At 40.3% G+C, this 13,525-nt stretch overlaps 1 protein-coding gene across 1 annotated transcript in view; it reads right to left on the bottom strand.

Moving 5' to 3' along the window:
• Nucleotides 1-11,538: 11,538 nt before the first annotated feature.
• Nucleotides 11,539-13,525, bottom strand: part of LOC307148028 (nuclear factor 7, ovary-like) — a 10,510-nt gene continuing 8,523 nt past the window's right edge. The window contains exon 6 of the mRNA XM_079853206.1: nucleotides 11,539-12,866. Within this exon, the coding sequence (XP_079709332.1) occupies nucleotides 12,385-12,866 (482 nt within the window). The 3' untranslated portion in view covers nucleotides 11,539-12,384. The remainder of the gene's footprint in view (nucleotides 12,867-13,525) is intronic.

Below are 13,525 nucleotides of genomic sequence, written 5' to 3'. Positions count from 1 at the left end.
ATGAATGATGATGTTTTAGCAAACTGTATTGCTATACTGAGTTGAGTAAAAATCGACAGAAATATGTCGACAGAAACTGAAAATTAACATTTATATGCCCTAATATTTCATAAAAACAACGTTACAGTCAGGCGTTTCTGTTTGTGAATGAATGTTTCGGTTTTAGCAAACTGTATTGCTATACTGAGTAAAAATCGACTGAAATATGTTGAAATAAAATGTATTTGTATAAGCAACGTATTAAACTGCAAATTAACATTAATATTTCTTATAATAAAAATGAAAGACCTATGTTACAGACATATGAAAGACAACATTTCGTTGATTAGTTTTAGATAGATTATACATTTTTACTGTAAAATATCTGCCACCTCAAATAAGCTTTTGTTGGCCAATATTTGCTCATGTTAAATATAGTATGTTTTGTCAAAAATAAAGTAATCAAATAATCAATCAATTCCTTAACTTTGAAATATGTATGATAAAATGTATACTTTAGTTTTTACAAAGAAAGATTACACTTGAATTGTTGTTGTAATTGTAACCTTTTTAATAAAAAAATATATTTACAAGGTAGATGTAAACAAACTATTAAAAGGTAAATATAAGCCTTTTCTTTAAATCATTTTTATTGTGTTTTATTAGTGACAAATTTGGGGAGAGGATAAATATTCCAAAACTGAAAATACAGTATGAGAATTAACTGCACAATTACTAGACATGTTTTCCTTGGATATTATAGGCCAAATTGCAAGCACAATATGTGGAAAAATAAAAAAGAATTGAGATGCTTCCAACTGTTGCTCTTGCATTCTTGTGGCTCAGTGACTCACCTGAATGAATGGCTAATTAAGTATGCAGGCCCCATTGTCTCCTAAGGTGTGAACACTAAATATGCAATATACATAGATCGTTGACGCCCACTCCACATATTGCCTTTCCAAACAGAAAGTGCTTTGCAAAATTCAAATCAATGTATTGTGTTATGTGAATGATAAGGCAGGGTGATTTTCACATCATTTTGAAGAAAAAACACTAGGTGATGACATCCATTAGACAAAAGTCTTATTGGCACACATTTAGAATGTGTTTTATGGCCTTATTTCAGAAACTTTAGTTTTTAGTTTCTTCAATAACCATGCATAAACATTATTCTCTCAAAAATGCAGACATGTACATTCTTGTTGCTCACATATTATGGTAGCCCTGTTTGTGCTAAATAGTGTGTAATTTTTTTTTTGCCATTAATATGTTTATAAGCAACTGAAAAAAGCACAAATGTCAGGGCATGTCAGAACATCTCAAGGACCCCAAAAACACCTTAGACCCCAGAGGGTTAACGTTTTCATGAATCCCATATGACCTGCCCAGGGAATAGAATGGCTGAGTTCTAACACCTTCCTGCGCTGTGCTTTGGGTACCACTAACTGTGTGCCTTCTTCACTCTGTCTGTAAAGAAGACCCTGTTTCACCAGGAACCTCTCGCCATAAAATGAACTCACAGTCTCATCTTTGCCAACTTGCTCAAAGCATGCAGACAAGGTGACATCCTCTTTCTGAAGCTGCCCTAGTTCACTGGGTATGACCAAATCTGACTCACCAATTTCAGGTTCCTCCCACTCATACTTTGTCTGTTCTGCGCTATCCATCAAGTCTGCAACCCTTTTTCTGCGTCTGTCCAATCTATCTTCCTCGGACAACCCTTCTTCACCTAAACTTTCCTCTATAAAAAATGGCATCTCTTGAAGGGTGCTATCTACAGAATCTTGAGATTGGGACACCTGGGTGAACTTTTGAGCCTGCGCTCGAGTAACTACTCCACACCAAGCTGTCTTCTGCACTAAGTCTGCTAATATGGGCATATCAGTCCCTAGCAACACTGGATATGGCAGATTTGTGGCAACACCTACGTTCATTAAAAATGGCTGATTGTTAACCTCCAAATACACCTCAGCGGTAGGCAATTCTGACTTGTCTCCATGTACACAACAAACCGTTACAGTCTCCTCAGTCCATGACTCTCTGGCTATATACTGTGACTGTACTAGAGTACGTACACAACCTGTGTCTACCAACGCTGTTAGTGGCTTACCATTCAACAACACTGAAATGATGGGTTCCTTATCTGGCTTAACTACTACCTTAGGACTGGATTGGGGCACATAACACAATCTGGCAGATTTAGGTTTTCTCAAAGGGCAATGTGGACTAGTATGCCCTACCTCTGCACAATTGTAACATACTATATAGTCTTTAGACAAAGTCTGGCGTGCAGCTACCGGTAGTGTGGACTTCAGGTGAGTGGTTTTCAAACTTTGGGCTTGACTTTGAGAGAACAAACTACCCCCTGACCCCACAGACTTACCTCTTGCTGCCGGAAAGATACCAGAATACCGAAAGGTCCCAGAAGATCCTTTCCGTGCTGCTATATAGGATTCTACCAGTTCGGCTGCTTCTCCTCCAGTGCTGGGGTTTCTCTCCTTCACCCAAGTCCTCACCTCTGGATACAGCACCTTCATATACTGCTCCAACACCAAGGTCTCCATCACTTCTGTCTTGCTGCTCACCTCCAGCTGGACCCACTTTGAGAACAAGTCCTTTAAGCGGATGTACAACTCCGTCGGGGACTCATCAAAGGCTGTGTTCAATGAATGAAATCTCAGTCTATAAGTCTCTGGACTAATCTCATACTTCTTGAGAATTACCTCTTTCACTCTATCATAGTCAGAGGTAAAGACAGGCGCCATAGCGACAAAAGCACTTCTCGCTTTTCCAGTGAGCAAAGGAATCAGATGAACAGCCCAGTCCTCCTTTGGCCATCTGTACACCTCTGCCAGTCTCTCGAACGTAGTCAGAAAATGTTCAACATCATCACTGTCTTGTAGCTTTGGCAATGTAGGCACATGATCCAGCACTCGTGTAACTGGCTGATCTGAACAGGTAGCTCTATGCCTGGTACGCTCCACATCCATCTGCATCTGTGTGACCTGATGATTAAGGACCTTATATTGCTGCTCCCGTCGAGCTGACTCTTTCTCTTGCCTCTCATCCCTCTCCTTCTGGTACTGCAGGAAGGCTTGAAACATCCCTGCCTGGGCTGTCACAGCTGCATCACCTGTGGTGGTTGGAACCTCAGCAGGTTGGAAACTTTCCTCTGGAACACCACCCACTGCATCTTGATCTTCCTCCATTTCCACATCTGTAGTCACCTGACCCCTGGTCTTCGGTGGCATTTTGATTCACTGTCACTTTTACCGCTATTTGTTTCCTTCACTTCTGACACCAACTGTTACGATAGCAGTAGCGGATGGAGGCCCAAAGTGACAGAGGAAGCTGTTGGTCAGGTTCAAGAATACATTTTATTTGCCACCCGATGAGTCACTCAATAAATTGGGAAACAAAACACACACACACACAAAAAAAAAAAAACTTAAATACAACAAAATACAAACTGCACCAGACACATAATCAAAATAAATTATAGTAACAAGACAAACTCTAACCTGTACGTGCAGCCACACAACACAAACAGCACTTCCCATCTCCATACTAAATTTCCTCCCATGGTCCGGGACATACCATTTGGAAAGGTAATTATGTTTCACATAAATCACATATACATATAATAATAGCAATAATACATACAACAACTCATATCTGCAGATACACACACATAACACACACATTATGTACACAAATAATAAAACAAATAACTCATAAAACATTTCTTTTGTACAGCTATGACGGATGGAACCCCCGGTGACGTCACACACACGGACTACCAAGATGGCGCGAACACCATGTATAAATAGACCGGATTTTTAACTGAACAGGTTTGGCAAATGACTCGTCTGGTGTCGTAAGTATATTTGTATCACTCTTAACACTGTACTTAATAAACCATATAAACCAAATAATAATGGTGAGGTGATTTATTTCCGTACATAAAACAACAATCCTATCATGTTATATGCTCTGATGTTACAGCCACTGATTCTCCATATAACTCAAGTAAACCAGGTAATACCAACATACAGGACATAATACACCACAACACACCTTTAAACATACAATAACATCAAATTCTACACAAATCCGTGTATACATGATTGTCAGTGCCGGCAAACAGACCGTGTTAACATGACGCCGGTGTATGTATGAAATGTGCGTGTGTGTGTGCGTGTTCAGTCCGTGCATAGTCACAGGCTTACCCTGTGACAGTGTTAGATTCATCTTTAACCCTTACAGGAAAATACACATTAATTTCTTTTGTTTTCCACATTATCCACTTTTGTTCACTTCTTCCCAAAGAGTGATTGATCACGACAGTCAGAAGAGAAAGAAAAGTCAAAATTACTCGAAAACAGCCTTATTAGAATCTCCCTCACAAGTAGTTTTATTACTTGTATTAAATAAAAAATAAAAAAAAAACTTTAATATAACAATTCTAGTGTTTAAATGTGTTTAAATGTAAATCAAATAAAAAACTAGATGTACCGCATCGCGGTACAAAATATGACCGCCGCTCAGGCCTGCACTGGCTTTCCACAAAAATAAATGACGTGGAGTAATTTGGCTGTATTGCGTGTTTATGTATATACCTAAAAAAAGTAGTAGTATGTGCATGTCTGTCTGTGTGTGTGTGTGTGTGTGTATGTGTGTGTGTTTGTGTATGTGTGTGTCTGTGTGTGTGTGTGTGTGTGTGTGTCTGTGCGTGTATGTATGTGTGCGTACATGTGTGCACGTGTGTGTTTGTGTGTGTGTGTCTGTGCATGTGGATTTGTATGTGTGTGTATGGGTGTGTGTCTGTGCGTGTGGATGTCAGTGTGTGTGCATGCTTGCGTTTGTTTGTATTCCTGCATGTGTGTGTGTGACAGTATCATCCTAAACCAGCAACCCTTCGCTCAACAGCACCATCTACAGGCCGATGAGTGTACAGTCACTAAATGTGCACATAAATGAATTTATTTTATACCCCCCCCATGGATGAAATTCTACGAAACTTAGCAGAGGATACCCCCAGAGGATGTCAAGTTAATCATACACATGAAATATGGTGCAGTTCTGAACATCTCCACTGAAGATAGGGGCGATTAAAGCAGAATAATATTGCATTTTCATTTTTTATGGGAGGGGCGCAAATCACAAATGAGTGATTATGGGCTAGGTTGATGTGGGCATAAAAATTTCTTCATCCTCGGTGCCACGGTTCAGGTAGTTATCTAGGAAAAACTGCATTTTTTTGGGTTTGGGGGGGCCCAGTGCGGGGAGGGGGGGGGAGTGGGGCTACATGCCCACCAAATTTCATGTTCCCCGGTGTTTCGGTGTCCCTGGTATCGTTGCCGAAAAATTTACGGGGGCCCCAGCGCAGGGGGGGAAGTGGCCCCCGGGGACCAAACAAAATTTTTCCATAAAAGTCTAGTAGACCAACATACCATAAAAATTTCTTCATCCTCGGTGCCACGGTTCAGGTAGTTATTTAGGAAAAACTGCATTTTTTTGGTTTTGGGGGGCCCAGCGCGGGGGGGGGGGGGGAGTGGCCCCCGGGGACCAAACAAAATTTTTCCGTAGAAGTCTAGTGGGGCTACATGCCCACCAAATTTCATGTTCCCCGGTGCTTCGGTGTCCCTGGTATCGTTGACGAAAAATTTACGGGGGCCCCAGCGCGGGGGGGGGGAGTGGCCCCCGGGGACCAAACGAAATTTTTCCGTAAAAGTCTAGTAGACCAACATACCATAAAAATGTCTTCATCCTCGGTGCCACGGTTCAGGTAGTTATTTAGGAAAAACTGCATTTTTTTGGGTTTGGGGGGGCCCAGCGCGGGGGGGGAGTGGCCCCCGGGGACCAAACGAAATTTTTCCGTAGAAGTCTAGTGGGGCTACATGCCCACCAAATTTCATGTTCCCCGGTGTTTCGGTGTCCCTGGTATCGTTGACGAAAAATTTACGGGGGCCCCAGCGCGGGGGGGGAAGTGGCCCCCGGGGACCAAACAAAATTTTTCCGTAAAAATCTAGTAGACCAACATACCATAAAAATGTCTTCATCCTCGGTGCCACGGTTCAGGTAGTTATTTAGGAAAAACTGCATTTTTTTGGGTTTGGGGGGGCCCAGCGCGGGAGGGGAGTGGCCCCCGGGGACCAAACGGAATTTTTCCGTAAAAGTCTAGTAGACCAACATACCATAACAATTTCTTCATCCTCGGTGCCACGGTTCAGGTAGTTATTTAGGAAAAACTGCATTTTTTTGGGTTTGGGGGGGCCCAGCGCGGGGGGGAGTGGCCCCCGGGGACCAAACGAAATTTTTCCGTAGAAGTCTAGTGGGGCTACATGCCCACCAAATTTCATGTTCCCCGGTGCTTCGGTGTCCCTGGTATCGTTGACGAAAAATTTACGGGGGCCCCAGCGCGGGGGGGGGGGGGGTATGGGGTTGGCCCCCGGGGACCAAACGAAATTTTTCCTTAAAAGTCTAGTAGACCAACATACCATAAAAATTTATTCATCCTCGGTGCCACGGTTCAGGTAGTTATTTAGGAAAAACTGCATTTTTTTGGGTTTGTGGGGCCCAGCGCGGGGGGGGAGTGGCCCCCGGGGACCAAACGAAATTTTTCCGTAGAAGTCTAGTGGGGCTACATGCCCACCAAATTTCATGTTCCCCGGTGCTTCGGTGTCCCTGGTATCGTTGACGAAAAATTCAGTAAGGTGACAAAAAAAAAAAAAAAAAAAAAACTTTGACAATCCCTATATGACCGCTTTCGCTAGCGGCGGTCATAAGGAATGTAAATATAAACAAATGGCTAGATTTACGATGTTAAAGGGCACCTATTATGCAAAATTCACTTTTACATGGTGTTTGAAAGTAAATGTGTGTTGGCAGTGTGTGTATTAGCATAGCCCCGCCCTGAGTGAGCTAAACTACAGTCCAACATTGTTTCGACGCGGGAGCAGCTGTAAACAAGAATTTCTCCTAAGTGATTGAAGTGTTTTGTTATAAGATTTAAGAATGAACAGAGCAGTCGTCATTTACTCTCGACATCTGAGCCGCTGAAGACGCAGTGGATTAAGTTACTTTTGTTTTTGAAGGGAATGCACCCCCCAATCTACCTAAATGCGTTCATGTTTGAGCGAATCATTTTACACCATACTGCTTTACAGATTAGACTGTCCTGACACTGAATTCGAGCTCGTGAGGCTCCGCCCCCTGTGCCGACAGCAGCAGCTCATTTGCATTTAAAGAGATACACACTAAAATGGAGAGTTTTCCTCAGCCCCAAAAAGTGACAATTTAAACATGCTGTAAAAAAATGATCTGTTGGGTATTTTGAGCTAAAACTTCCCATACACACTCTGGGGACATCAGAGACTTATTTTACATCTTGTGAAAAGGGGCATAATAGGTGACCTTTAATAATTGTGTCATCATTTGCGCACACTGCGCACGCGCCTCATTTTGCTGTAATGGTCAACCACTAAAGTTACCCGCTGGAGCTCTGGGGGGAAAGCAAGTAAGAGCTAGCCTATACATTTCATTTTAGTCATCATTTATCATATGTTAATTGTCACTTTAGATGTATAGTGTGTTGTATTTGTAAGGTTTTGTAACTTCATTTTTCAATTTAATGCTATGTTTAGTTCATTTGCTCAGAATCTCCTGTAACAGGGCCGTGCAGAGACCTTTGGAGGGGCAGGTGCTCAAAGTATAAAAGGGGCCGATACAAAATATCCATACGGATGATTCTGTATCGATACGGCAGCAAATGCTGTGATGCGGTTTTGAAAAAGCAGAACAGAAAAGACAATTTTAAGTTTAAAAGTTAAAAACCAATTTATGTGCTCCTATTAAGAGTGGCGGACAGAAAGCACCTTGAAGAAACTCAACAGCAGTGCAAAATATGAAGACAATGCAGAAAAGCAGAGCGCATGTGGCGGAAGACAAAACTTATAGTCCATTATAACATCTACAAAGACAGCCTTCATGCTTTCAATGTGGAACTAGACAAAGCTAGACAGACTTTCTTCTCAAATATTATAAACAGAAACAGAAACAACACACACACTCTTTTTGCTACTGTAGAGAGACTGACAAAGTCTGACTCAAGGCTCAATTCTTGCTCCAAATGAGCCAAATAATGAAAAAGAACCAGTTGCACAGCTCTGCAGATGACACCCAGATCTATCGCCTAACCATTACAGCCCCATTTACTCCCTGTGCCAATGCACTGATGAAGTGAACAGTTGGACGTGCCGAACCCAAGACATGGGGAGTCTGCTTTTAGCTACTATGCCAGCCGCAGCTGGAGCTTCCAGAAGAGATCAGATGTGCTCCTACAGGAGTCACATTCAAATCCAGACTCAAAACACTTCTGTGCATTTACTGAATGAGCAGTGTCACTGTGCGTCCGACTGATTACACTGCATTTCATTTCTGCGTACAGGCCAAAAGTTTGGACACATTACTATTTTTAATGTTTTTGAAAGAAGTTTCTTCTGCTCATCAAGCCTGCATTTATTTGATCAAAAATACAGAAAAAAATGTAATATTGTGATATATTATTACAATTTAAAATAATTGGTTTTCAATTTATTATACTTTAAAGGGGGGGTGAAATGCTCATTTTCACTCAATCTCCTGTTAATCTTGAGTACCTATAGAGTAGTATTGCATCCTTCATATCTCCAAAAAGTCTTTAGTTTTATTATATTTATAAAAGAAAGATAGGCTGTACCGAGTCTTTCCGGAAAAAACCGAGCGTCTGGAAGCAGGCTGTGTGGGCGAAGCCAGAGCCATAGAGCTACGCTGTGCTGACGCGCTGATAGCTAACAACAACACACAGAGACATTTGACATTTGTTTTACTCACCGCCTGCGACCGCGAACCTTTATCATTGTGACTGCTCGATCCTTAAGCATTATTAGACGATCTGCAAATCCGTCGATCTGGGCTTTGTTTATAAAACATTCATCGTCGAAATGCAGGGAACAAACAGTCTTACACAACTCGTTTTTGCCCCGGAAAAACAATCTGCATCCACTGTTCCTAACGCTGGGTTCTTTGGGAAGCTGAACATGGTAAGCTTTCCCTCACATCCAAAAACACACTTTGGAGACACTATGCAGCGCTGCCGATGATTTCCTGTTGAAGCGCGTTGATGTGCGCGGTCTCGCTCTCCTCTAGTCGACGTGTGCGCGGGCGTGCTTTTCCGGGAGAAATGCTCATATAAGGAGTTCCACTCTGGTCTACGTCATTAGATCCACGATCGAAAAAAATCAGCCGAAACTTGTACCAACCCGGAAGTAAGATTTTCGGCACAGAAATTCTCCGTTATTCGTCCAAAATATTTTTTAAAAACTTTGGCCATGTTAAGCATGAGAATCCATCTCTTTAACACTGTAAACAACTCTGAATACATGAAACACCATTGTACCCCCCTTTAAAGGAGACATATCATGCTTTTAAATTGTTCCTTTTTACATATAAATCATACATTTGTGGTCTATATAAAGCGGAACTGCAATGCTTGGGTCTGAATTCCTCATTATTATAGCTCCACGGGCCCCTTTTTTACCCCTTTTCTGAGGTGCTTCTGAGATCAACTGGTTTTGGTGCGGTCTCTTTAAATACAATTGAGACACGTCATACCCCGCCCCCTCTCCAGGTTGCAGAGGTGACACTCGGTTCAACTCCACCCTGTTCGGCCATTTTTGTAGTTTGATAGCAGAGATAGGATTATCTAGCGGCACAGAAACTTTTTATTCACACGTTATTAACAAAATGTCAACAACAGAAGACTTGTCCAGCCAGCCTTAGATGTTCGAGCCAGAGTTGGAGCCGGAGCGAAATGAAAATGAAGACGACGAACCTGCAGAACAACGTCTTCATATGTTACTGTAACGTTATTTATACATGAAACTTTGGTCTTCCGACCTTTTACCACCGTGTCGATTTATTTTGATTAATATGTGCGAGGGAGAGAGAGCAAGACAGCGTCTAGTTTGGAGACGGTGATGTTTTGTTTACACTTTCGCCTGGCTCCGAAGAGAGAGCGAGTGTGCGCGCGAGACCGGGTCTCTCTCTCTCTGCTCGTTCTTTCAGTTAAACATGCGCCACAAGCGCGGCAGTTCATCTACATTAGACGGTGTAATGAAGCGTGTGGGTTACTACATCCAACAACCGATCATTTTAACTTACCCTCTCGTAACTTCTGCATCCTTTAGCTTGGACTACAAAATTGCAGCGATAAATAAAAATGGCGGATTGCTCGAAGTGTTGGGCCGGAAGTCAATGTCCTTATTTGGCAGTTCCGCTGCAAATACTGTGACGTGATAGTTCACAAAACGTCATAGATAACAGAAAAATCGGAACAGGTTGAAAAATATGACCAAAACAGAATATAAAGATATCAACGAAGCACCTGAAGAGAATAATTTCATCTTTTCTGTACTTCTAAACACTCCAAATATACAACAAAATGCATTTAAGGGCTAAAAAAGTGCATTTAGCATGATATGTCCCCTTTAAATTATCATATATTTTCTGTGATGTAAAGCTGAATTTTCAGCATCATTACTCCAGTCTATCACATGGTCCTTTAGAAATCACTCTAATATTCTGATTTATTATGAGTGTTGGAAACAGTTCTGCTGCCTAATATATTTGATGAATAAAAGGTTAAAAAGAACTACATTTATTCAAAATAAAAAAATATTTTCTAATAATATAAATCTTCTTTACTATCACTTTTTATCAATTTAACACATCCTTGCTGAATAAAAGTATTGATTTATTTCAAAAAAAGAAAGAAAGAAAGAAAATGACTGACCCCAAATTACTGACCAGTGTATATTGTTGTTACAAAAGATTTCTATTTTTAAAACATTTGCTTCTTTTTTGTGCTTTTTTTTCTAATTCATCAAAGTATCCTAAAAAAGTATCACAGGTTATGAAAAAATATTAGGCAGCAGAACTGTTTCCAACTTTGATAATGAATCCTCATATTAGAGTGATTTCTAAAGGATCATGTGATAGACTGGAGTAATGATCCTGAAAATGCAGCTTTACATCACAGAAATAAATGATAATTTAAAGTATAATAAATTGAAAACCAATTATTTTAAATTGTAATAATATATCACAATATTACATTTTTTTCTGTATTTTTTATCAAATAAATGCAGGCTTGATGAGCAGAAGAAACTTCTTTCAAAAACATTAAAAATAGTAATGTGTCCAAACTTTTGACCTGTACTGTAAATTGCAGTGTTAGTGTTTCTTTGCATAGGCCTATATGATTTTTTTCAACAAATGATCAGAAATACATTACAATAAAATACTAACATTGTAAACGACTTAAGAATTACATAAAATTCAGTAACCAATTATTTGGAGCAAACTGTCATCACTCAGATGTGTGTAAGAGAGCTCTTGAGTGTGTGTTGATTTTAGAACAAATCCAAGATAATAAACATTAGTGAATGTCAGAATCTTCGTAAAAAGTGCTTGAGTGGGGTTTAAGAACACATTTCTTCGTAAGAACAGTTGGTAAATCAGGACCAATTTTATTTATTTTTCACTATATTATAAAATTTCTATAAAGACATTTATTGTTTATGTATGAATAATAAAACAAATACTTGTGTGTTAAACTGCAAGCATAAGGTTAGGAGGAAAACTACATACTAAAAACTCCTGGGTCAAAAATAAAATGGGTTGAAGAAATAACCCAGGAGTTTTTAGTGTGTGTATATAGAAATAAATGATATAAATGAAAAGAGCCTTAAGATAAATAAGGTTTTGAGCTGCAAATTATCTTCACATTCATTTAAAATTGCCCTGTGACATCCATCCTATGACGTGACTGAAGACAGAAAGATAAAGGAACAAGAGAAAAAGCTAATATGACGGTGTTGAAGACAGAAAAAGACATTTCCACAATGATAATAATTAACCATTAAAGAGTTTCAAGCTCTTAACCAGTGAGATTCTTAATAATTTCAGACAGAACCTTTATCGTTCTCCACGTAGATCATAAACCACTGAAATCTGTTGAGAAATCCTTTACATCCCTGTACTGAAGTGAGCAAATGATCATTAAAACTGAAATAAACATTTATTTACAAATTCATTGAAACTGTGCATGTGTAGAATTAGACTAATATAATAATGTGAAAATTATCAAAGTGACAAACTTCACTGTTGTTTATTGATCTGTTAAAGCAACATGAGAGTGTGTGTGTTGCTGTAGTGCTGGATATCAGTCATGTGATCATCACGGCCCAATCACAGCCACCGTACTGAAACTCAGATCAACAGCACTCTTACTCATGAGATATGGATTAAATACTGGAAACATGATGAAAGCAGGAAGATCCAGATCTACAGGAGTGACGTTTACTGACTATTGACCGGTAAGATCCTCAGAGAGCCATGACACCAGAAGATTGGAAAGAGTGTGTGAGTGAAGGTGGTTGTGAATGTGTGTAGATGTGTGTTAGTTACAGGATCAGAGAACGACACCGTTCCTCCGTCATAGTCCAGATTCACTCTCACACGATCAAGCTTCTGTTTAACACGAAAACCTCCTATAGTCCATTCGTACGACACACACCAGACATCAGTTCTGAAGAAAACGAATCCCTTCCTCTGGTTTGATGCTGTAGTTACTCCGAGACTCCAGAGTTTACACTCTTTAACCTCCACATCCCAGCAGTGTGTTCCTGAGTTAAAACCCTCTGAACCCAGAACACAGAAATAGTCAAATCTCTCTGGATTATCAGGAAGAGTTTGATAGTTCCGGCTGTCTCTCACACTGGTCAGATCATCAGACAGGACGAGACGTGGATCTGCAGTGTTTGGATCCAGAATCACAGGAGCTGATGAGACACAATCAACAGAAGCTTTTATTCTGATCTTCATATAATGATCGACAGTGAACCCAACACAGATTATTATGAATTATGACACTCGTCCTGTTGATCAAACACATTTTCCTCTGATCACTGTCAGTGCTGTTATTAGTTTCACACTCGTTTTTATCATCAGCGTTTAACGGCATCAACTACAAACATTAAATATGGGATTCAGACATCTGTGTCCATCAGGAGAAACTGATACTTTGGGAAATTTAAATAACAATAAATCAATGAGATGTGTTGAGATTTCTGCTGTAGATGAAGAACTGTAAGTGTGTGTGTGATCTTCATCTGATCATCTTCATTTTATTGGCTCTTATCCTCCTTATTCTCGGGGCGCTACTGTAGGTGTAACAGGGTGTGTTCCCACATGTTTTAGTTCCCAAGCACTCTAACAAGAGGATTAGCGTACCGCTAGCATAGACTGTTTATGACCGTTACCATGGAAACCTCCGGTTCAGTGACAGGAAGTCGCGCCCATAATTCACACAAGGAAAGGGAATCATGGGAGCTAGAAATAAGGTGGACAGTCTGTGTATCGTTTAAAACTGTTTATTCTTACGGTCTGTTGTGTTTGACTAACTAATTATTTTGGATTGAGAAATTATTCATATTTTTCT

This window comes from Squalius cephalus, assembly GCF_949319135.1.
Source record: "Squalius cephalus genome assembly, chromosome: 20".
Taxonomy (NCBI): Eukaryota; Metazoa; Chordata; class Actinopteri; order Cypriniformes; family Leuciscidae; genus Squalius; species Squalius cephalus.
The sequence above is the reverse complement of the archived record's forward strand: the minus strand, read 5'-3'. Positions and strand labels throughout refer to the sequence as shown.